General features: G+C 40.0%; 1 protein-coding gene and 1 non-coding gene across 8 annotated transcripts in view; both read right to left on the minus strand.

Annotated features, from left to right (window-relative positions):
• Positions 1-305: 305 nt before the first annotated feature.
• Trim9 (tripartite motif containing 9) overlaps positions 306-24,865 on the minus strand; it is a 96,667-nt gene continuing 72,107 nt past the window's right edge. Inside the window, exons 7-13 of one of the 7 annotated variants that reach the window (XM_047539023.1) lie at positions 23,553-23,691; positions 10,612-10,800; positions 7,863-7,904; positions 7,436-7,459; positions 6,347-6,596; positions 3,849-4,011; positions 306-1,929 (exon numbers count right to left, since the gene is read on the minus strand). In XM_047539023.1, coding sequence (XP_047394979.1) covers positions 1,867-1,929; positions 3,849-4,011; positions 6,347-6,596; positions 7,436-7,459; positions 7,863-7,904; positions 10,612-10,800; positions 23,553-23,691 — 870 coding nt within the window. In that variant the 3' untranslated portion in view covers positions 306-1,866. Of the gene's footprint in view, positions 1,930-3,848; positions 4,012-6,292; positions 6,597-7,435; positions 7,460-7,862; positions 7,905-10,611; positions 10,801-23,552; positions 23,692-24,865 lie in introns of all 7 variants that reach the window. The other 6 variants (XM_047539022.1, XM_047539026.1, XM_047539024.1 and 3 more) reach the window with 6 other exon arrangements.
• On the minus strand, positions 8,692-8,763 carry Trnaa-cgc (transfer RNA alanine (anticodon CGC)). Its single transcript has one exon. It is a non-coding gene; the product is annotated as a tRNA-Ala (tRNA).

Below are 24,865 nucleotides of genomic sequence, written 5' to 3' on the forward strand. Positions count from 1 at the left end.
AATGAGAACAACTATGAGTCTACAGAGGCCCAGCCATCGAGTCTCATTGGAGCACAAATCAAATATCAAACCAGTGTTGTCCTGCAACAGTGTTGTTTGTTTAGCCACAGAAAACCAAGACGGACAGATAGGATAGCACCCGTTCAATAAATTAGCTTCCAATTAGAAAAACATTATAACTGACAGAAATAATCTAAGTAAAAGAAGCACAAAAGTAAATAATAGTAAAGTTGCTATTTACATATATTACTTTTTGCCAAAACTTTATTAGCTTTCCCTTCTTACCTTTTCCCTTGGATTTGTTATTCTTGGGGTTTTTCCCCCCACTTCTTTCTTTCTTTCTTTTATTTTTTTTTTCATGGTGATATTCTTGGCTCACTGGAAAATATTTAGACAACTAACCAGACCTTTATCCTCCAGGTCCTACATTTTCTACATCTTCATGTCAAACTAAAGAATCTGAAAGGTAAGTGTCTTTCTCTACAGAAGTAATACACCTTATTATTGTGCCATCAGTCCTAGTAACCACATACAATCTCATCTTTTCCCTAAACATTATTTGAACTACCCCAGAAAGTCAGGCTGTGAATGGCAGCAGAGTGAATGGAGATTTTGTTTGTAACAGGCACAGGTAGCACACAGGTAGATGTTTATCCTGAGAGTGTGAATGCAACTTAAGATCCCCCATGACTGAGCATGGGTCCTCTGCCCTCTGCTCACCGTTATTTCTTAACCGTTTTTAAGGCTTGATATCTAAGAATGCTGACGTCATTTCTACCAAAGAAGGGCTCTGTGATGAGTGGCAGCAGGGCATAATTAAAAGAGTGCAGTTGAAAAGGCATTGAGTTGGTACGTTTCTGGTGTGATGACCAGAACGTGTGGGTTTTTAGCATCACCTAGGAAGCCTGAAAGACCTTGTCAGTAAGGCTCTTTGATCTTTGTCTACTTTCTTTCTGGTACTTAAAACAATTTGTAATTATTTAATTTCTGCTTTGTTCTCCAACTAGAATATAAACTCCAGTGGGGCGGAGACTATGCCTATCCATTCATCCCACAATTCCACAGTGTCTAGAACACAATGTTCTAGTGTCTGGAACAGTGCCTGGTCCATAGTAGTTCTCAATTAAAAACCTGTATTAAATAAATGAGTCAAATCATGAAGTCCCCTGGTCTGCCTCAGTCTAGAGACTTTCCAGGTTCATATAATGGCCAGGGTTTCTGGCCTGTCCTACTGATTGGGCTATCCTAATGACCCTACCCTGCTGTGAACCTGTGTAGTTGATATTTTTGTGCTTCAATGGGTAGTGAAACTTCTCAGTGATAGATTCACTCTGCCCACCTCTCAAAGGTTAGCTATGCAGATGGAGCACTGCATGAGAGGGCATGAGGGCAAGAACATTCTAGGAGGTAAACTGCAAGCTCCAAATTCAGCTCGTTCTTCTCTACCTCCCTCTACAACCTCATTGTTTGACCAAAAGCTTAAGAAAAAAGTTATTAGGAGAATTCTTTTCTCGGCAGTGCCAGTTCTGTAGGTCACCAATAACATGTTCAGAAAAGAAACAAAGTGAACTCACCTATGTAAAAAATTAAGTTAAATAAAGCAAAACCTGGGAGTGGAAAGGAAGTGAGGTGGTGGGCTGTCCAGGTCCTTTGTTGGTTAGAATTGCTAGACGTGGAAGCGAACACAGGCATGGTGAGGGTGGAGAGGCTGGAGGGAAAGGGGCAGAGCTCTAGAGGACCAGCTGTTCTTTCCTCCTTCTCCTGCTTCTGCCAACTCTGCCCTTGGCCGTGACTGGCTGAGCTCCTTGCCGACGCGCTCTCTCTCAGGCGGAGGAAACAGGCAGCTGGTGCCTCCACAGCACATCCTTAAGCTATGGATGCTCTGCTGGAGTAGAAGTCAGGGACTGGGAGCCCAGTGTGAAGCGTGACCTGGTGGGGACAAGACTGTGAGTTCTGCAAGGCACCAGGGTTAACCCCTTTCCCCAAACACAATGTACAGTGGGTGTGCTACTACTAATTTAAAAAGGGGTTTATCTGCTGCTCTTGAATCTATTCTAGTAGACATTAAGGAGGATTGCAGCAGAATTCTAGCTGTGGCAAAAGCCTGGTGATCATGGGAGGCTCCCAAATTCTGGTGATATTTGATAATCTGGTTCTCAGCCACCTGCTTCTTTTAAAGGATTCTGAGAGACTGTGTACCTTATGATCAAAGACAGGCAGGCACTGATCTGCAGGTAGTAAGCCTGCTGGCTCCACCTCAGTGAGCACCCCTGAATCCATGAATAGAGGACAGATTAGCAGAGATGACTCCTCCCTATGAGTTACTCCAAATGGTGATAAACTTCTCTGGGACTGCATGGACAATTGGTTGCCAGTTATGAAGAAACATGGCATTAGTTTCTGTTCAACCTCAAACCTCCATGGACAAGACTAGAACTATTTCAAGCAGTACTGTCATTTTTCTCCTTCTTGTCTCTGTCTTCCCCACCCAAGAGTCTATGAAGATACTCAGAACATCCTGGAAACCCCTGTAGGGCATGTAGCATGATCTTATTTGTTAGGGAGATGGCTGAAACTTTTGAAAACTTTGTTTCTTTCTTCTGAGATTCACTTATAGGGCAATTTGTGATTTTCTTTCTTCCTATGTAGAAGATAAACTGACAGATTAGATTCTAGCCTCCCAGAAAACTCCATCTTGCATAAAGAAAGAAGAGCAGAGTCACTGGGTTCCAATCAATTGTACTGCTCATATTGATAGATAACAATGATTTAAAAAAATATCTTAGGATTCTCGAGTGCTATCTTAAGGCAGCTATATGCTGAATGAGGTTCATAGTTGTTAATGAGAGGCCCAACTCAGGAGGGTAGTGAGGTCACAAGTCCCAACAGAGGCTGGCAGGGTACAACCTCCATCCCTGCATGGCTCTGATCTTCCTCTCCTGCTGCCTGCCACCCCAACCCACCGGTCTCTTTGCCCTTCCCTGCCCATCTGGGTTCCTCATGCCATAGAGACTTTGCAAAGGCCATTTCTCTGCCTGGAACTCTCCACTCAGCTCACTCTACCCCTGTAGGGGTCAGTTCACCTGATACTGCAATAGGGCCAGCCTAAACTGACCATCCTCATCAGGACTGTAACCACCCTCTCTAGTCCCAGGACTCTGGATCCCTGACCCATCCTTCTTTCCATCACACTTTTCACTTTCTAACCATAATATACTTAATGTCATTGTACTTACTGTTTGTTTCTTATAACTGGAATATAAGCTCTAGGACAAGATCATTATCTGCCCACCCCAACTGATGTATACCAAATATGTAGAATAGTGCCTGGTGTATTAAAAGTGCTCCACATTTTTACTGAATGACTGAATGAGAAGAACCTGTTGTTTTCTGTCTACCATCAACCTTAAGTAAGTGATCTGCAGGCAGACTCAATGTTTCTATTCGTATAGCACCTAGCAGAGCTGGAGTGCAGAGAAAGTGCTCCTATTTCCTGCCTAGGGTAGGAATACTTCAATCTTACATTTTCACTTCTTATCCTGGAGCTCTGTGTAAGTCATCTCATTTGGTTTTGTGTTAGTTGTTAAAGGCTTTCACTTCTACTTAGAGATGAAACTAGGGCAAACCATGTGTAGAACAAAATAGATTTCAGTTTCCCACTCATTGTAACTAAACTGCAACTGTAAGGTAGGGAATATGCTGGTAGGGAATCCCACTAGTGGTCCACACTAATCCTTCTCTCCCCCTTCCTCCATGCCTGTGCTCTGTGCTCTGGGTATCTGATTTGATCCCAGGTACAGCCTCTGAAACCAGAAGAATCTGTTACACCAGAGTGTCTTGGGGCTTACCTGCACATTTCTGTTCAGGCTGACGGCAGGGAAGAACAGGCCCTCCACGTTCTCAAATGCTATGGGGCCCTGCTGTTCATCGTTGATAAAAAATGTCAAGGTCTTTCTATTTAAGTCGAGGAGGACACCAATGGTGGCCCCTTTTGTGATCCCTCCCTCAGTTCTGTGGGCAAAGAAAGAAGTGGGGTTTCACTTGCTTTTGTCATTTTAAAAACGCCCCTTTTTGTATGGTTAAACCATACAAAACAGAGCAACCTGTTTAAAAGTTTTGCCTCCCTTCCCCCCATCTTTTCAAAGCATTTTTTTCCTGTAAGCACCCCCTTTCGCATACAATTTAAATACCACAGATATACTGTATATCTATCGATGTTCTGAATGTATATCTGTGCTTTATAAAGAGTAAGATCATTTTGCCTCCCACCAATGTCCACTCCCTTGTGGGAGGTATTGGATCCTGCTGGGAGTATGTAGGTTGCTCTGGATTGCTCTGCATCGCTGAGAGTGAACATGTTCATCAGGGTCTCTACCACTGGGCTGCACCAGTAGAAAACCAGGGACTACAAAACAATAGCCTTTGGTCTGCCAGAGCTCAGACTCTGGCTATATTGCATACTTTGCACAAATTTTGGAAATTAAACATCATTAAATATGAAATGATTTAATTTGAAAGTCAAAATAAAGAAGCACTTAGGTTGAACCTAAAATATATGCATGGGAAATTGAATTTGGGGCCTTATGCTTCCCATTAAATAGTAAAACTCATTCCAGAAAGATGATAATTTTTTGGCATGCGGAATTTGAATTAAGAAGTTATAGGGTCTCTGAAAAATGACAACATTGAAGAAGATTCTTCCATGTAAAGTGAGGTAATTATACTAGAGGAAATGTAGTGATTTTATGGAATCCGCATACAAATGTCATTTTACAAAGAATTGTGTCTTATGCTTCAATTGATGGTTTCATCAAATGCCATTAAACAGGGATGATCACATTTGTCTTCCCTTCCTGTCTGAAACCTAGCAATACTGAAATTCATCTTCATCTCAGCAGAGCACAGAAATTTAAAAGCATCATTCATTTCCTCTTGCATGCAGAATACAGACTGTACATAGTCATTAAAAGACAGGTTTACAAACTACATCTTGTTATTCACAGGTTTAGCAAAGACAGCACAAGTGACATGCAGTTTGCATGCAGGCACATGTGTTCAGAATGTGTTTCTCTGCATAGTGTGTTGGTTGTGTTCTTATTCAGTCTTTCACTTTGAAATAAAGATACTAAGCATGGTACATAGGTAATAGCATCAAGAATCTAGCATTAGAGTTCTCTAAAAGGTAAATTACTGAAGATAATTGCTTACATACATCCAGTAGGATTTGATATCAAGTTGAAATGGTGTGTGTGCTCATTTCAAGAGGTAGTGGAAAAATATATACCTGAATGGAGATACATTGAAAATATCCCAGGGAACAAGAGGCCCTAGGAATCTACTGGCTAGAAGGGTCAGTGATGCACACACAGGAAAAGCTGAAATGGGGGAGACTGGTCATCCTGCCACTACCTGGTCTTATTTTCCTTTGAAAAGCAATTGGATTTTTTCATTTTTTTCAGAGACACCAGTGAGAGTGTGTCTTCAGGAATCTTTAAGAATAAGGTGGACCAGTGTTCATGAAAGACAACTTTTCAGCCTTAGAATTTTTGAAAAACTACATTTGAAAAGAACACAAACAAATGAAAAAGGAAATCCAAGAGAAAATCATAATTTGTGTTACATTATAGTTATCTGTATTTTGGTGATAAAGGAAAACCTTAAGGAGCTTACTACCTTCTCCTTCTTTAGCAATTGGGTGCTCTGAATTTATACAATAATAAGAGAGTTCTAGAACAAAGCTACCCAAATTGACATCAAAAAGATTTAGTTCAATGCATGGCTTCTATTTGGGGCAGTAGTGTTGGTAATAATAATAAGAACAATGGCTTTTATTTTCAGGTACCTCCACCATTAGGCATTTTTTAATAGGTCTCACTTAATCTTCAGAAGACTCCTGTATGATTTTTTTTTTTTTTTTTTTTACTAATTTGGAGGATTTGCAAACCCACGTAGGGAAAAGCAAATAGTACTTTGTCTGGAAGCACTTTTCTGGTCATAGGCCTGGCTTTTAGAATCCTGCATTGTTTTTCTATAATGGATTTCCCTGGGGAATCTAGTTCCTAGTCCAGGGTGGAACATAGCAATGAAGGGTCAAGAAAAGTGCACATGTATCTGTTATTGTGCAAAAAGTCCACTAGCAGGATGGACGCAGCTTAGAGTAATGGATCACTTCTGTGACTTAATGAAAACTACTGCCCCTTAATGTTGCCTATATAACAGGTCTTTGGACCAGGGTTCTCATCAGTGACCAGAAGCCAACGTGAAGAAGGCTTGGTTTGGGGCTGCAGGGTACCTGTTGGTGTGCGAGTTGTTGTGCATGAACCAGCTCCGGTTATTGTCCACATACATTGCCCAAGCTTTGTCGTCTTTTCCTAACATCACATCCTTCATCACATCCATGCGGGCTACACCAAAGGCAGGGTCGGGGTGGTTGTCATAGCGATCTATCGTTAGCTCCCAGTAGTGAACTCCCTTAGAGAAGCCAGTCTTCCCCAGGACCACCCGGTCATCATAGCTACTGCAGGTCACCGTCAGGTTGTCATTGGAGAAGATGATGTCCGAGTGTGCAGAGCCAGGGTCGAAAGCAAACCAGGCCACTGAGAACAACAGAAGGAATTGGGTTATTAAGGCAGACCCAACAGGCTCTGCACTGTAACACACCCCTGGGCGGGTGAGGAGCATCGTGTCAAGTTTTCATGCTGCCATGCAGGAAGGAGGTGTCCGGGGCCAGAGGGGCTGTAAGTGAGCAGACAGGGGCACATCCTGGGAGTTGGTACTCTGCACCAGAAGCAGACGGAGGACACACGACCGATTCAGCAGGGGTTACCTGGCGCAGACTGCACTCCCAACCAGGTGATCCGGGAGTGAAGTAGCATCGAGTTTGGAAGGTGCAAGTCCCTTCCCCTGGTGACTGGCAGAACAGTGCACCAGAGACATAAAGGGAGAGGGGATGCACTAAGGTGCCTGTGTAACCCCTGAGGCGGGGAGGCTAGATCTAGAGTCCTGGATGGAGGAGGGATAAAACACACTGAGTGAAATCAGGAAATAGCCCTTAGGCAGAAGTGCTAACGTCTAGTTGTTTTGAAAATTTCCTTGGTTCTCCTGCCCGCTCACAAGCTGTGAAGCTATAAGCAACATAAACTAATTTCCACGAATGATTGTGACTTGGATGTAGGACAGGTTTCTTCCTTCCTAACTGAAAAATGTACTACTCCTAAAACTAATATGTACTCTATTTTGCTGGAGCAGTAGGTAGTTTGGACATTAGGCACAAATAGAATGACATCTTTGTACACACTGCTGTGCCCCAAGTTCTAAATGCTGCCTACAAATAACACACTCCGGAGAGATGAAATCGCTGACTTATTGAACCTGTGAGCCACCTCACATGCATTTCAGTCTTTGCTACTGGTAATAGAACAAGGTTATTCCATACCTGCCAACAGCTTTTTAATGTCAACTGTTGTCATTCCAATGAAAGGCATGGGGGAGAGAAATAGGAAGCAAAATTGACATTCATAAGAAAACATGTCTCTTTTGACAGACTAATACCACAAAAGGGCTCCACTGAAAAGGTTACACACACTACAACAGCTGGTTTGACTTGTTGTACCCACATTAAATGCTCATAAAGAGTGCTTTGCATTGATGCATAAGGCGGGAAAGTAAGCTTGGAGGTACAACATTAAAAATACGGATACTTTTTCCATTTTGCTAAGAATCCAAGAAACTTATAAAGGGGTGAGAATGACAATTAGACAGTTTTATTGACATAAAATAAGCTGCTGCCATTTATTTTGTGAAGGAAATTGAGCATACCGGTCACATAAGTCAAAGATAACAATTACAATAAGTATACTTGCCTAATTGAGAGTAAGGTGCAGACTGTGTCTCAAAATTGCATCCTATAAAGAGATACTACACATCAAAGCTATGAAACGACAGCCAGGTTGATAAAAAATATTTGCATACATATAAAAAGCACCAACTGCATATAGTCACCAGAGGCCTGATTCATGAAAAAACAAGCCCTTTTTATGTTCATTGTCTTTGCTGGGTAAAAACTGCTTCTCAGCTCTTTCCAAATGAAAAGTACATCTTTTTACCTTTTAATAAGTTCATTTCCAATTGATTCTAAATCCTGGAGCTTAAATTTTCATCATCTTTCAAGTTCAATCTTGTCCACTGAATTTTTATACTAAGAAAGTTGACTGTTAAAAATGAGAAAAAATTGCCCAATCAAAATGCAGAAATTACTGACTCTTTAGGATTATTTTGTGCATTTTTAACTCTGGATATGCCAAAAAGTCTTTTGACTTGGGTCTAAGTTAAATGGTATATATGTAACTAAATGTGCAATGTAACCCATATGTTGATGCATCTGATAATTAATAACGACGTGAACTGAATGTTTTAAAAACAAAAATTGCCTCTTCTTTGTAGATTGTTTTGTTACATCAGTCATTGAGGGAGAGGAGTGGGGATGCTGGGAGTGGGAATGGTCTCAGAGATACAGTAGAGTCACTGTCCCCTTCACGAAGGTTTGCAGACCCCACACTATGAGAAGCTGCATGGAGATGGAGGAAGGTGTCTAGTCTTAAAATGTTCAAAGGTGTGTGACTTATAATTTCCAGTGGTATTAGGAACTACTTTAGAAAATGCAGTTTTTTTTTTTTTGTTTGTTTGTTTGTTTGTTGCAGTGCTGGGGATTGAACCCAGGGCCTTGTGCTTGCGAGGCACGCACTCTACCAACTGAGCTATCTCCCCAGCCTGAAAATGCAGTTTTTTAAAAAAAAATTTTTTCTTAGTTGTAAATGGACACAATGCCTTTATTTAATTAATTTATTTTTATGTGATGCTGAGGATCAAACCCAGTGCCCCATACATGTTAGGCAAGTGCTCTCCCGCTGAGCTACAGCCCCAGCTTAGAAAATGCAGTCCTGATGAGCACTAGGCGATAAAGTATCAAGTCATTTTTTTTTCCTGATTTGTTAAGTCCTTACATGCCACTTTCTAAAACAACTAAAGGATAATTCACTGACTTGAAAAAATTTACAATAATTAGAAAATATACTCACTATAAAAAGAGGACTGAATTAAAAACAAAATGTAAAGATTATGACCTTACTTTGGGTTAGCTAATTTCACTCAGGCTGGACTTTATGTTTGGTTTCCACTGACTGTTACTTGGATTCCTACTCCTGGATTAGAGCACAGTGAGTATGGAACATTCAGAGTTTTAAAACTGAATTTTATTTCCAGCTTTGGAAATCAACTTGTAGAATCTGATCAGGGCTTTATCAATTTTTAAATGAATCATGCCTCGTGCAAATCTTTTTTGGAAACGAACATTCTGAAATCTTTTTACACTACTTGAAACACATACATTCAAGATTCCACAGTACAACTAGAACAATGCTGCTAAATATACCTGTCAAATATCCCCAAACCCACATTTCATTTTATTCTTGAGACAATATACATTACAAAGACTATAACAATATTTCAGTACATTAGACACAAGTGAAGAGAGTTCCATAACAAAGCATGTTGGAAAGCCAGTAGTGCACAGAAAAACAATAAGAAACGCAAAAGCACAAAGAAAAATGTCATTTTCAAGAGAGCTTGAAGTCCCTGCATCCTTTTTGCACTGTCATGCTGTGGCCTTCTTCATTCCAGGATGTGGGATGAGCCAAAAGAATAAAACAAAAGCCAAAAGAAACCTTTGGAAATGTGAAATGTGCATCATGTGTATCCATGATTACAATATAGTCCTGAAGAGATCAAATAGGTCTGCATTGTAGATATTTTAAGATTCTATTTGCTAGACGTAGCTCACTGCAAAGTAACACAAGTCTAGCTTCCCTGAAATCAACCACAGGCCCTGTCACAACCAGGGAAACTCCCCAGAGGCTGCACTTTTGAATTACTTTGAGTCTTTGGGTATTGGGCATTAGGAGTTACAGGTTTCTAATTCAGTCAGAGGTGGTCCCTGCCCTTTGCTAGGGAAACAGCCATGAGCCCGCTGTCTTGCCAGTGAATACAGGCTTCTGCAGAAAATACTTCCATTCTCTGCGCTCTGGTTTGCCTGCTTTGTAGGATTCATTTGGCTGTGGGCATGTTTTCACTTTTTATTTGATTTTGTCAATAAAGATCTCTTGAGTCTATGTTTAATCAGACCACTCCAGGCTGGATGCACTGATCCAGTCTCCCAGACACAGCTGGTTTCCTGGATACAGAAAGGTTGCAAACCTCCCAGCTACTATTGCGGCCTCCACTCAGCCAGAGCCTGTGCCGTGCTATGCCACTGCATGTGATGACAGCGAGTTATCCATGGTGGTACCAGCTTGTGCAAAAAAGAACAACTTCACTCATCACTTTCCAATGTCATCACACACGGATCACAGCTCCATGGCTGGTCCTTTCACCACACAAACAAGAACGCCACAAAGCTCCATCATCCAAATGATCCTCACACTGGAAGCAGGCCACAGACACAGAGACTAGCTCATCCCCCTCACCACGCACATGAATGGCAAGAACAAAACAGGTATTTCAGAGATGCCTTCAAGGCACAGAGATCAAGAGGAAAGGTCTGACAGCTCAGCTCACCCGATGTATTGAGAGACTGTAAAGAAGAATGCAAGCTCAGCTGGTGGGGTGAGGATCTGAAATCAAAGTAGGATCTCCCGGGGAAGCTGGGTTGAAGATTAAGGGTGGAGGAGAAAGGACTCATTCTACGGAGCGGCAATCTTTCCGAAGGCACTGGAAAAGGGAGGGTCTGTTCTTCTGAGTCTGTGTCTAAATGTAAGATCAATGCAAACTAGAGATCAGAAATCTGCCACCTGAGGTTCCCCAAGACCTGCCTTAACAATGCATTCATACAAGCCTCATCTGTCCTGCAGGGCACCACATGCAGGCATTAACAAAGCCAAGGTATCTGGGGGCTGGCAGGAAATTCTCAGCAGGTCAGGACCCAAGATCCAGGCCCAAGGCTCTCTAACATCACTGACAATTATTTTCATTTTCCACAATTTTTGGTGGTAGAAAAAGTATTTTGGAAGGTTTCCTTTAATTTAAATATTTTTAGGGTTGAATTCAGAAACTTCAGAGTTAAATTTTGCCCATTGATGACCAAGAAGAGATTAATACTTTACCAGCGTCAGCTACCCCACAAATTGCTGTGTATTCATTAATAATCTCTTGAAGTGTTTCTAATTTGGGAGATAATAAGTTTTACAAACCGTTTTATACTTCCCCTTTTCTCTGCTAATGTGTCTTTACCCATTTCTGGATGAATGACATGAGAGAGGGTTCAACAAGTAATCTGGGAAAGAGCCTTACCCTTTGCTTCTGAATTCTGATCAGACCCTAGGGGACATTATTGACATTCTCTGGTTCTTTAATTATAAACAGCCTATGGGCAGGGGGAGGTGCATTGGTGTAAAGTGTCTGTTTCTTTTCAAACAGTCATGTCTGGCATTGAAGATTATTATATCAGACTAAGAACTTAATCAATTACTTGGTCTGATTTTAGATGGTTGCGTGTTAGTTTCTCTAAATTATTAACATCACTCCTTTTGCTTGTCAAACAGCTCTCTATGCAGTGCTGTGGACGGTCAGAAATAGATCATCCACCATTTGGAAGGTTCTAAAACTCACTATAATAGCAAAAATTCAGGAACTATTCGGGACATGAAAGTTACACACTATGTCCAAAACCCCAAGGACACTTTCATCTTTTGAAAAACTAATTTTGTTTTGGTGTCCATCAGGTGTTACTGGGAATGATTTTCTGACTTGAGTCTGTTAGCAGCTCTTCTTTGGGCACACTCCACACCCTTCTTCTGTCAAAATGCTACTGTGTGCATGTTTAGGCAAAAATAACTGCAGTGTGTGTGTGTGTGACGAACGTGATCCTATTTGAGGAGCTCAGAACAAGGGTGTTGGCAAGTTCTAATACTGCCAAGAAGCAGCTTCATTTTCATTTTTGAACTCACAATATTAAAGTTAGCTTTCCATACTTTAGAATTATCCTTGGGGGAAGATTTTTTTTTCTAAGTATAAATCAGATCTCAGAGAAAAGGAATTGCTATTTATGGAGTTAAAGCTTTATGTTTCCAATAATAAAACTTCTACCTAGACTTTGTATAGTTTGGATGATTGGGCATATAGAATCCTTTGTTCACATATGATACATCAAAAGATATTATTTGTAAAAATCAGTTTTGTTATAATCAACTTATAGGGGAAATTAGTGTCGGTTTAATGAGAACGATTTGAACTAACATAGCACTACCAACAGACATGGGCTTTCAATGAGATAGAGCCTTTACAGCTATATTTCTGTCAATAAAAGATTTTTTATTAAAAAGAATTTGCTTAAAAATGAATCTTTAACAGCTATGATTCTCAATTCATTGTATTGAAAATATTTGTTGCTTTCAAAATTAAGGGAAAAGGCATATGTGGTAAGATAAATTCTGAAGAATTTCAAATCCCGAGCAATTATCTGTAAACCCATGACAAACTGGTTACAGAATCCAGAATTGGGGAAGCATATCAAACCCATCCTGAGTTGTACTCACCTTTGCTACTCTCAGCACCAGGAAGAAGAACTTAAGGGTTGGCGAGGGCACCACTTTGTAGGGTGGGGGTTGAAGGTAGTTATGGCTAGTCCTGGGATTAATAACTTGACACTCAAATGATTATTATCTTATCCTTTTTTGTGGATCCATTGTTTATTGATGACCCAATTTTCCTTGACTCCTCTTACTTTTGGACTCTGCCCTCCACTCAGGCAAACATATAATATCCATGGTTATCCAAACATTCCACTTTTGTTTTTGAGTTTTTTTGTTCTCCTCACCTAGGGCCTCCCATTCTTGACATCATTATTCTTACCCATTTCTTATAAACTGCTTCTATATCATCATCATCATCATCATCATCATCACCATCATTATCCTGCCTTGCCATGAGAACTTCCCAAATAAATTAGAAGAGACAGAACACTTTCCACCTGATTCTAGACAGACTAGACAGGCAAGTCTCCCTTCTCACCCTTTCTCATGGTCGTGGGCACATGGTGGAAGTGTTTGGTCAGATGCCTTCAGGTCACACATGCCACTTCATGTTATCTTTGATCACAGAAGTCTCAGAAAGACACTTATCTCAATATTTGAGAAGGAACCATCATGCTTCCTTTGAAGTGCCCTGGGATGAGAAATATCACCTCCAGCCAACTCTCTCTAATCTGTAGTTAATGCTTGTATTGGGTGGATACTCTGCCCCCCAGTTGTAGTATTATCATCTGGGGCCATATGGAGCAGATTATGAGTTCTTCAAGTATTTGAGGCAAGTAACCAATCCTCTTTGAAATTTCCCTTTTCTGGGCTAATCAGAGTTTATTTCCAACTATACTTCTATATATGGATTTCAGATCCTTGACGCTGCTGGTCATACCACTCTGAACATGTTGAAAGGCATGAACCAAAGACAACATGAAAATGTTGAGAACAGTATTGCCACAACCTGGTTTAGCCAAATCACATTTAACTCACATTTAACATATACATAACTACTCAAGTGTGTATTCTGTTATCCCCATGGGATGCAAGGAGAATGTATATCCCACATTCTCACTTTCCCTTCAAAACACAACTAGTGAGATATGGAGAAGGTTTCTTAGTCATTAATATTCTATTCGCAAAGACAAAGAGGAAAGGGGTTATTTTTTGCAGAATATGAAGCTATGTTTCAGGTCACAGCTAATGTCCAGGATGATGATGATGATTCATTTTTAACTTGTAGATCTCTAGAGAAAGCCAAGTAGCTCCCTAACAGATTGCTAATGCCTCATTATTATGTGCAGTGATCCTGCCTGGTGAAGAGCTGTGCTGAGTGAAAGCAGTTTAGTGGGAAAGAAGAGTGGAAACCAGCATGCCAGTGACAGAATGTGGAGATTCCATGCATATCGATAACGCTAAGATGGGACTGTGTTCACAAGGAAAATGTGTCAAGAAGTGCTTTTCTCTACCCTGACAATGACCATCATTTTCCTCTAGCTGTTCCCTAGACTTCTTTCCCTTCTCACCTGGGGTTGATTGGATTCTAGAGCAGGGACCTAGTTAAAGGCAGAGGCCTCTGCTTGAAAGAAGCATTCAAGAATTACAGAAATAAAAATCAACTGGGGGATCATGTGTACTCTTTACTGGATTTGAGTTCAAGGAGAAAAAAGAATGTCTAGATGGTGTACTCTGGCTCCCTGTATGGTTCGTTCTCCTATTTACTTATTGGTTGATTGATTATATTGGGGCTTGAACCCAGGGATGCTTTACTACTGAGCTCATCCGCAGCACTTTTTTACTTTTTATTTTTATTTTCATTTTATTTTACTTTTTATTTTTTACTTTCACTAAGTTAGTTAAGGCCTCACTAAATTATTGAGGATGGCCCTGAATTTGTGATTCTCCTGCTTCAGACTCCCAAGTTGCTGGGATAACAGGCATGTGCCACTGAGCCCGGCTTGGATAGTTCTTTTAATTGTCCATTAGCTGACACTTATTGAGCACATATCATGTGCTAGACATTGTATTAGCATTGAGCAGCTGATATACATGAAGCTGGCAAAAGTGACTATAAGAAAAATAATCTAGAAACTCTGTGTCATTTATTATTGATTGGTTTTATTACTTCTAGGGGTGGCATTTCTAGACCAATTCCAACATGTATGGAGTAGGAGAGATTTCTACAGGTGTAGAATAATATGAAAATGTAAAGTACAATCTTTAAGGGATCATCTTTGGGACTCAAAGAAGAAAAGCAAACTGACAGAGGTTTCTTATGTTGGCATGTGCTAATTCAGGTTTCTCTGTGTTCTGATGGAAGCCCCATGGTGTCCTGTCTGACAGTGAACAGCTTCATAACCAAGCAGCCCTTGCGCCCTGGTTCAACACAATGGCTGTATTTCAGAGCATGGTTAAGCAAGATATGCCACTAAAAATTACACAAGTGGTGTTAAAGATGAGTTTCAGTTCAATTATAAGTCAGCTGTAAAATAATTTCCTTTTGTTGGAAAGATTTTAAGAGACAAAAGAAATGAATGAAGAAGGAGGCTGAGCTTTCTTCAATGATCTAATCAGCAACCGAAGTCACAATTTATGTCCAAGTGGTACATAATTTATAACAAAAGGTGGTATTTTAAGCTTTCTTAAGTGTGGCATTAATTGCAGTTGAGCAGTGAGAAACAAATCTGTTTTGAAAACCTCCTTTTAAAAGAATGAAACAGCCCTTGCTATGCCTAGGATGATTGTGTACTTCATCACTCTAATTTAGAGCACCAAGGCATTATTTATAAAGAACTATCATTAAGAGAAATGAGAATTCCTATATTTCAATTAGATATCCAAGATTCCAAAGGACTCAACTGTTCCTCAGAATGTAGGACTGCTAAGCATACTCGTAGAACAAAAATAGAATCTGGATTCAATTCAATCCTATGGAAAAATTCAGGAAATTTCTTGGGATATCATGTATGTTGTCAAAACTAAAAGGAACAAAAGTCTCTCTTTGGGCTGTGAAACCTATCATTATGATTCTCCTTTTGCAAAATTTACCCAAATTTGGTCAGGTATGATTGACCTACCTTTAGGCTTTTGTTCTGGAAATTAATGTTCTTTTAACTTAATTATTTTTGGTGAGGCCCAGATGCTCAGTGAGCCATATTCTTTTCCTTATATGATCCTTTGTCACTAGTATTGAACATTTGGTATCATAGGCAGAACTTTAAGACTCACAAAGACCCTTGGAGGAGGCAGGAGGTATCTAATGCCTTTTCATAGTATTCTCTGAAATAGTTAACAGCTTTCCGCAGTAATTTTAAAGAATTTGGAGGTCATTTGCTCTAAGTTCCTAGTTTTACAGATGAGAAAACTGAGATCCAGAGAGGCTAAGGGAATATCCAGATCACACTGGCAGTTGTGGTGGAATGGTATTTAGACTCTAGCAGGATCAATTTACAATGGGTACAATCTGGATTGAAAAAACTATTTGACATTTGCAGGTAAATGGATGGAACTAGAAAATATCATGCTAACTGAAATAAGCCAATTCCCCCCAAAAAACAAAGGCCGAATGTTTTCTCTGATAAGTAAATGCTGATCTATAGTTGGGGGGTGGGGTAGAAAAGAATAAAGGAACTTTGGATTGTGCAGAGGGGAGTGAGGGGAGGGATGGGGCAGTTGGGGTGGGAAGGACGGTAGAATGAGACAGACATTATTACCCTATCATGCATGTATGATTACACTACTGGTGTGACTGAGCACCATGTATAGTCAGAGGAATGAGGCATTTGTGTACAATGTATCAAAATGCATTCTAATGTCATGTATAACCAATTAGAACAAATTTTAAAAAAGAAAAAAAAAAACCCTGTTGTTGCTCTTTTGTGACTTGGAGGTACACAAAAGGTAAAATTTATGCCACAGGCCATGGGGCACATTCCAGTGGTCTCAGGGTAACCAAGTTTTGTGTAGATGATCTATTATTGACTACAAACCCTGAATATATTAAAGATGAATCTTTTCTAAATAGTGTTCAGTAGATCAGTGTGATTAGGTTCTAAAAGGCAGATGCATTACCACCCCCCCTTTAGAATTCTGGTCACATAGTTGGTGGGCTGAGGTGTTCCCTGTTATTGGTTTTCTGAGAGGTTCTTCTTCCCTCACAAGATTGCATCTTCTTGGGGGAGAGGGACCTCAGTACAGTAGGGTTTAGGCTGGATTAAAACCACTATAAAATTATGCCTGCAAAGAGATGCTGGTCAGATGACAGAGGCCATTAGGCATTCAGACAAATGGAAGCAGAAATCTGTAGTCTGCCTACATCATTAAATATTTTCTGACTGGTTTCCTTTGATGGGAGAGTCTAATCAAGGAAAAAGACATTATAATCTTCGTAAATAACACCTTCTAGGCCCACTTTTTAGGAAGCAATTTCTAAGATTTAGCTTTAAGAATCCCAACCTACTTATTGTTGTTGAATAAAACAATACTAGAAAATGTTGGGTGATGGCTATGGTGGTCATTTGACTAAGGATGCTTGAGGGCACTCTTCAGTACTTGCTGATTGGTGCTGGAGTTTATAGCCTTATCTAAAGCATGAATCTCTAGTTATCCCTGATTTCCTTCTACTTTTCTTCCCAGTTGAGATCTGAGGGCCAAAAGCCTTCTGTGAATTAATAGCTGTGTGCTTTCAACTTGAACAGGACTCCAAGTCCCAGATGTCATCTGGTTACAGCTTTCAAGGACCCCAGAGATTTGGCTCTGATATTCCCTTTCCTTCTAAAGCAGTGATCCATTCCTGCTAGCCAGGAGCATCCATGGTACCACCTGGAGAGATGAACCTCTCTAAGGTGAGTTGCTCACCTGGGGTAGGAAGAGGCTGGAGAAAGAACAGAACCCTGGAAATAGGAGGGGGTTCAGATGTTATGCTGGGAATGATGGCCTATTCAATATCTATTCCTTAAAGCAGGAAATTTTTTTTTTTGACAAAAGTCTAACTTAACTTTTTGAAAATATTTAAGTTCTATTTCTGGCTTTCTGGATGAGCATACAAGGCAGCAACTCAGGGCGGCTTTGCTTTGACAGGATGTTTTTAGATACCTAACAGACAGAGTTAGGGTAGTTTCCACCCCCCTCTTTTTTTTTCCCATTTTGGTTAAATGCAAATAGCATAATTCTAATGTCAGCACCACAGCGTGCTGAGCCAGGCGTTGGAGGCTAAAAGAACTGAGTTTGAAATGTTACTTAACCTTCTAGAAGCTCAGTTTCCCCATATGGAGAGTAGGATGATGATAATAATAATAATGATACCTCCTTCATAGGGTGTAGCAGACAGAATAATGGCCCACCCCAAAATACCCACATCCCAGTCCCCAGAAACCTCTGAATGTGTTACCTTTCATAGCAAAAGAACTTTGCAGCTGTGCCTGAATTAAGGATCTTGAGATAAGGAGAGTATGCTGGGTTAGCCAGCTGGGCCCAAAGTAATTACAAGGCTCCTTCTATAAGGAAAGCAGGAGGGTCAGAGTCGGGGAGCGAGTGGAAGATGGCTCTTAAGAAAGGGGAAGGGCCAAGAGCCAAGAAAGGTAATGGCTTCTAGAAGCTGCAAAAGGCAAGAAAACAAAAGGCTTCCCCAAACCTCCTGAGGAACCCAGTCCTGCTCACACCTCACTTTCAGCCCGTAGGAATCTGACTTCCAGCTAATAAATTTTTGGTGTTTTAAAGTCATTAAGTTTGGGGGTGAACTGTTACAGCAGAAGACTAATTCATAGGGTAGATTTGGAATGTTGTGGCAACAGAGCAGGGGAGGGATTCAGACTTTAGCAATAGGTACAGAGGTGTAGTGTGTAGTCTGTTTAACTCCATTATGACAGATGAAAAAATTCCCTGTTTTTTTTTTTTTTGTTGTTGGATTTTACAGTGAAACATGGAATGAATAGTTTTTATATAATCATTCCACTGAATTTCAGTATCCTAAAAATATTTGCTGGCTCTCATGTGGCTGTCTTTAGATGGACAATGAAGAAATTCTCAGCAGCTTGACGCAAAATGAAGAAGGATTTAAGGTAATAGTTTTTTTCAGCTTATTTCATGTTACTATTCCACAAGACCTTTTGTGATATGCCCTATGCCCACCATGGAAGGTTCCAGAGAACATACTGACTTGTAAATATTTTAGATGGAAATCTTTCTAAAATGTATTATATACCTTCTGACTTTCTTAATCAGAACATTTGCCACAGAATACTCTGTTTTGATTTTTTTGGGTCTCTTCTCAGTTTTTCCAAACACCTTCCTTGATCAATGCTACCAAAAGACTAAATTAACTTCTATAACAACTCCTTGTCTCTATTCTAATGTGAGGTTTTTAGTTTGCTATGGTCTTAACAAATGGGCCAATGAGCTCAGTGGAACTGTGCATAAACTCGGAATAAATAAACCTGAACTTTGTGTCCTTTTTTTCCCCCAAAATTGGAGGCATTGTCTTTACTATCTGGTTGCAGGATGGCAAATAAATTGTAGGGTGGATATCTTAGTTCTCCAAAGGTAGGTGGTATGGTGGTTTTTAGTTCTGAGAACTTCACTGTCTATGAAAAATAACAGGAACATGAGAGCACCAAATATTTTTAGGAGACTGAGATACAGTAGAGGAATTACATAAGAACTATTAATTCCATGTTTCACTATAAGATCCAACAGAAAAAAATAGCAATTTCTTTTTTCTATCTACCCTAAGGCAGTTCAATAGATATGCCTATACTTCTGTATTCATGGCTAAGGTCTGAACCCCTCCCCTTATCTGAGGTGTCACAGAGTTTGGGAAGGACGAGCAGTAAGGCTCCTGAATTTTAAGGCATATGCCCTACTTGATGCTCTCCTGTGATCTTGGGGTCCAGTTAGTTACCTGACATACAGGTGCTTCATTGAAGTTCTGAATGACCAGATTTCCTCTTGTGTCAGTGCAAGGCAGATTTTTGAAGCTTTGCTTTGCATATAGTTATCCCCTCTGCCTGGATGTCTGTCTGTTTGTCTGTCTGTCTCTCTCTTCCCCTTTCTTTCCAACCTATTCTATGTAATTCTCTCTGGGAACTCTTTCTCTCCCTTTAGATAATGTTAATTTACCCTGCAATATGTTGTGACCTATTTCATGTAGCTATTAGATGTAAAACAATCAGAATAGTACTTCTGTGAAAATGTATAGTAAAAACTCTTTTAGAAACATTTTTTTGTTATTTTTAGAGGAGTCTTTTAGTTGAAATTAAACCCCAACTAGTAGAATTAAGGTGATATACTAAAATGGAATGGCTCATATATTTCTGGAGTAAAACTATTTAGAAAGCAATTTGGAAACACAGATCAAGGGCCTCATAAATCTTCAGACTCTCTGGACCAGTAATTCTACTTTTAAGAATCTGTCCAAGGAAAATCTCTACATAGAGGTCAGTGTTGAAGAATATGTATTGCAATTGTGCATGTTTTACTTCCCCTGACTGACTGGGGAGGGTAAGTTCTCTAACTCTGTGAAAGAGGCTGCCAGAAGCATTTCCCCAGTTTTGAGGGGCTGAGTGGAATGGAATCTCAGGGACTTAATTTTTTTCAGTCAGTTAATAGACTCAAGTGAATTATTTGATTCCCATAAATATTACTTTCCCTTTATTTCAGGTCTCCAGATTAAAACCAGAAAAGGTACACTCTGTTTAGATAGGCAGAAGGCAATTAGAGAAAAATAAACAGAAAGTGTCCTATCCTGCACTCAGCCCTGCCTAGTCATTTTTGGTGGGAGTGTAGTCTGTTGCACAGAACGAGCCTCAGAACACTGTGTATCAAGAAGGCCTGGGTACACAAGGTTTTTAGCAGATACTCATTTGCAGATGGTTTCAAGGACTGTGACACAGTCATGATGGGTATCGAATGAATTACTTTAAAATTCTACACAACTAAATTTGTGGGCCTTGTTTTAAAATTGCATTAAAATTCTAAATTAGTTATATTTCTTCTTAAGTCAGGGTGATTTGGTTTAGATCTGGGATGGGCCATATTTTTATGGATGTCTTAGATACTTTCCCAGGAACTTGCTTTCAGGGAACCAAACAAACTTGAACTCACACAATAACACATTTTCCTTTCCTTTTATCTTATAATAACATATTTCTTTATCATTTCCACTGAATTACATTGTTTTTCTGGCTGGTATAAAAATAAAAAAATAAAAAAACTTATGCCTTCCTTTTCTTTTTCCACAGTGCTCATTAAAATTTATAAGTTTGTGACTATGTGTTTATTTCCTTAAGGCCTTTCTCTCTTACTAGTCTGTGAATTCCACTGAGCAGGAGTACCATCTGCTAAACTATACCATACCACAGTGTAGTACACAGTGGGCACTTAACAAGCATGCCCAATACAGAGAGATAGAGAAAGAGACAGGTAAATTTTGAGGGAAAAAATGGTAAAAATTCATAGTAATGTAGACATTTGATCTTCACCGTGTAATGTTATCTTTAGGACAACAGAAGGTTTTGTGACAGTTCAGGGTTTCAGTGACAAGTGATTTAAACTTCAGACTAAATACATATAATCACAAGTTAGATTTGCTACCACAAATGTAATTGTACTCTTCTGTGATTCAAACTTTGTGTTCTGAACTTTGGAAAGGGGTTGACTCTTGCTAAGAAGAATGTGAAAGATTTCATTACAGTACAAAGTCAAAATGAACCATCCCACCTCCCCCAATGCCAGCAAACATGATAAATCTCTAAAGCAAACTTTCCAGGAATGGTGAAATAATATGAATAAAGTACAAGTGCAATGAATGTATCAAAAATTGGTTGATAGCATTTTTCTCATTGTATCTAGAAAACAAAAAAGATATAATTAATTCTGTAGGCTTTATCTATTATAACAGATTGAACAAATCCTTTTTTAACAAATAAACTATCCACTATCTTTTTCTTGCTTTCTAAGTTCTGTCTTACTATTTGAATGAATTAGAAAGAGGGAGAAACAAATAGAACAAACCAAAGTTATGGAGAAAGTATGTGTGCGAACTTTATTTCATCATGAGAAAGTCACTTCTGTGCAGTAACAGAGAACACTGATATCTACATGATGATAGCATCTGCTTTGTATTCAGATACATACCTTATATTTGTATACAATATATAAAATTCATGGAGGAAATTAATTTCTACAGTACAGTTTCTTTGTTGGAAGAGAACTGGTTCCATTAGTTTCACTTAGAAATTGACCCCCGATTCTGTGACTGTGGTACCAAGGATCGCAGTTCCAAATCCTGTAATTTATTAAATTAGACACCATAATCTCATGAACATTGAAAGAAACTAAGAAATTACATCCTTCTGCAGGATGAAAGAAGCACTCAGGCTGTTATGCTAATAACTGATTTTAGCAGAATAGTATAATTTCCACGATGTATTATGAATAGAAATAGTTTTCCTATAGGTCTGAGGACAAATATTAGCAACACTATTGCAAATTTCTCTCTGCTCTGCTGGCATGCATGTCATTGAATCTGCTGTGTGCATACATGGGAAACGAGGCCAGCATATCAAAGGCCTTCTGCATTGCACCTAGGAAAAACTTTTGGAGGGTGTCAGCGTTTATCATGGTATTTTGGGAAAAGAGGCAACTGCTCTCAGACTGATAGGTCCTCCCAGAGAGAAGTTGCTAAAAGGATAATCCTGGGGAAAGTTCTAGTTACCATGTCACTGTAATCCAAATAGAATAGGTCATGTGGGCATTTTCCTGTCAACAAATCTTCTGTTTGAATAGCATCACTCAGATTTACAACTGCTCCCCCAAAACACTGTTTTCACGGCTAGGGGTCTTCTGCCCTTGCTGTAGAATGCAAAGTTGTGCTTGTTTTTAACCATGTGAACCATTTTAGGGGTGATGGGAACATGCGGTGGTTTGTGGGAAGTGGGAAAAAACACCTCCACAGTTCTTTGAGCTAACATCTTGAACGTGAAAAAAATCAACATAATTGGTTCTGTGAAGGGAAGTTATTGAGAATGCCAATGGGGTGGGAGGTGACTTCTGTGATTAAAATGACACCCCAAGGTCTCAAAATACTTTTGGCACTGGTTACAAATCTCTCTCCATAGGTTCAATTTCATGTGTTGCGATTGCTCTTAAATTGAAAATGTTAAAAGCCTCAGAGGTATACTTGGTCATCATATTCAAGCCTCTCTTCTGAGGCAGATTATTTGTCTTTGATGACCAAAATATTTACAGTATAGCCAAGAAGCAAAAGTTCTCTAGAGATTAACATTGTATAGTGGCCCTAGGCAGCCTAACCAAGACTAGAGGGACTGGCAAAGACGCAAATGGCGAGGTAATGCAGAGTTGCTGGTCTCTTCCTGTTTGGTGCCCACAGGAAGTCTCTGTCCTGGTGCCCACAGCCTGGGCTTTTGAGTAGGAAATGAAAGTGATCTGAACTGGTTAAGCCAAGAGTGGCCAACAGGCCTCTCTGGATAGCTTTAGCATCCCATGCCCATTGGAAACATGTTCAGTCATACAAATCCACAGCTGGAAAGAACCTAGGTCCCAACCTCAGGAACAAGCAAGCACTACACAGGAATTGAGAACCATCTGGGCAAAACTGGCAACTGGTGTGTACTGGTGGAGAATGGAAGCCTACTCTACAGCCTAGATACATTCGTCTTAGACACCAGGGGCACATTCAGACCTTCAATTTCAGTTTCTTCAACTGCAGCTTATTTAGAATGTTAGCAAAGGAAGCCGACGGCCCAGGCCGTTGGAACTGCCGATGTGGAATCTTTGGTTTGATCACATCCACATACCATGGGCTCTCTAAAGGCAGGAGAGGAACAGCGGCTCTGTGCCAGAATGCAGAGCAAGTCATGGAAACACTTCAGGAATGTGGGCAGTGGTGGGGTTACCTCCGAGAGTGCCAGCCATTTTAGATGCCACGCAGTTCTCGCTCGGAGGGGTACTGCTGAAGGGCCTTACCCTCGGACGTCTGGAGGACCAGGGTCTTGCTGTAGGGGCTGACTCCTGTTTTGTTGAAGGCCTTGACTCGGGCATTGTATGTGCTGTTGAAGTGAAGACCATCCACGGTGCACATTGTCTCTTTTCCCACATACACTTCCTGAGGGTCAACAAATAACAGGACACCACTTAATGTGAACCCTGTGAGGAGTGAGGAAGGCAGAATTGCTGAGTGGTTAGGAATAAGAGTTCTTCTAATAGCCTGATTGTACTTGAATTCTTTAAGATATTGGGCAATTTAATATACCCTTTTAAGTCTCAGGTATCTAATCTGTGAAATGGTATGTAAAATAATACACCCCTTCCAAAGTTGGTTTGAGGACCTTATAAGGTTTTATGTGAAGATTGAGAGCACAGCTTCTTGTATTTATCATAGACCCAGCAGCTTAATGAGTGGTAGTTATTAGGAATTTGTAGGACTTAAAAAATTAAAATTGGATGCTTATAGTTAGAACTATACTTATTAAGCTTTGTATTTACATTATACCTGCTGAGTTCTTTATCATAAGAATGATTTCTATGTATTTAATTTTTATAAGCATGAGTTTTTTAAAAAAATGTATGAACACACGAGGGTGGTTTCTGTGCTGTGTTTATAACTCCACTGGTAACTTTAGGAACTCTGATAAAGGTTACACTCAAAGCTTCAGAAGTATAGGTTTGCACCATGGTACAGAGGGAAGGGGGAGGAAGAATGACATTTCAAAGGCTTAAAATAAATCCTAGCATAATGCATCTTTAGCATAGGTTAGGCATTTGCTTCCCTCTTCAGCGATTGCAAAATTATGCGGTGTAATGAGTAAAAATAATTTGCATTCAAAGCACAGCCTTAAAATGACAACTCTCTGGTGGGTTCCTAAGAAGATTGGGGCCTTGGATAGCCCTTCAATTCATTCTACTGCAGCAGTAACACAAATCTAAATATCGTGCCCTCTCTTTCAGGCTCCTCGAATTTCATGTGCATAGGAATTACTTGTGAATCTTATTAAAATGTAGTTTCTGATCCAGTAGGTCTCTGGGGTGGGATCTAAGATTTTTCATTTTTAACAAATGCCCAGGTGAAGCTAGTGCTACTGGGCAAGGACTGCACTGGAGGAGTAAGAAAGGAACAACCTGAAGACTGAAAGGGCTGGGACCTTTGTGGAGTTTGACTTGGCCATACCTTCTCACGGTAGTCTGTGGAGAAATAGGGGGGCACCCTGGTGGGAGAGCCACAGGCTGACTAGAAGGGATCTGGGGATTCAATGACTTCCTTACTGTTACTGGATCTCAAG

Source organism: Sciurus carolinensis, chromosome 2 (assembly GCF_902686445.1).
Source record: "Sciurus carolinensis chromosome 2, mSciCar1.2, whole genome shotgun sequence".
Lineage (NCBI taxonomy): Eukaryota > Metazoa > Chordata > Mammalia > Rodentia > Sciuridae > Sciurus > Sciurus carolinensis.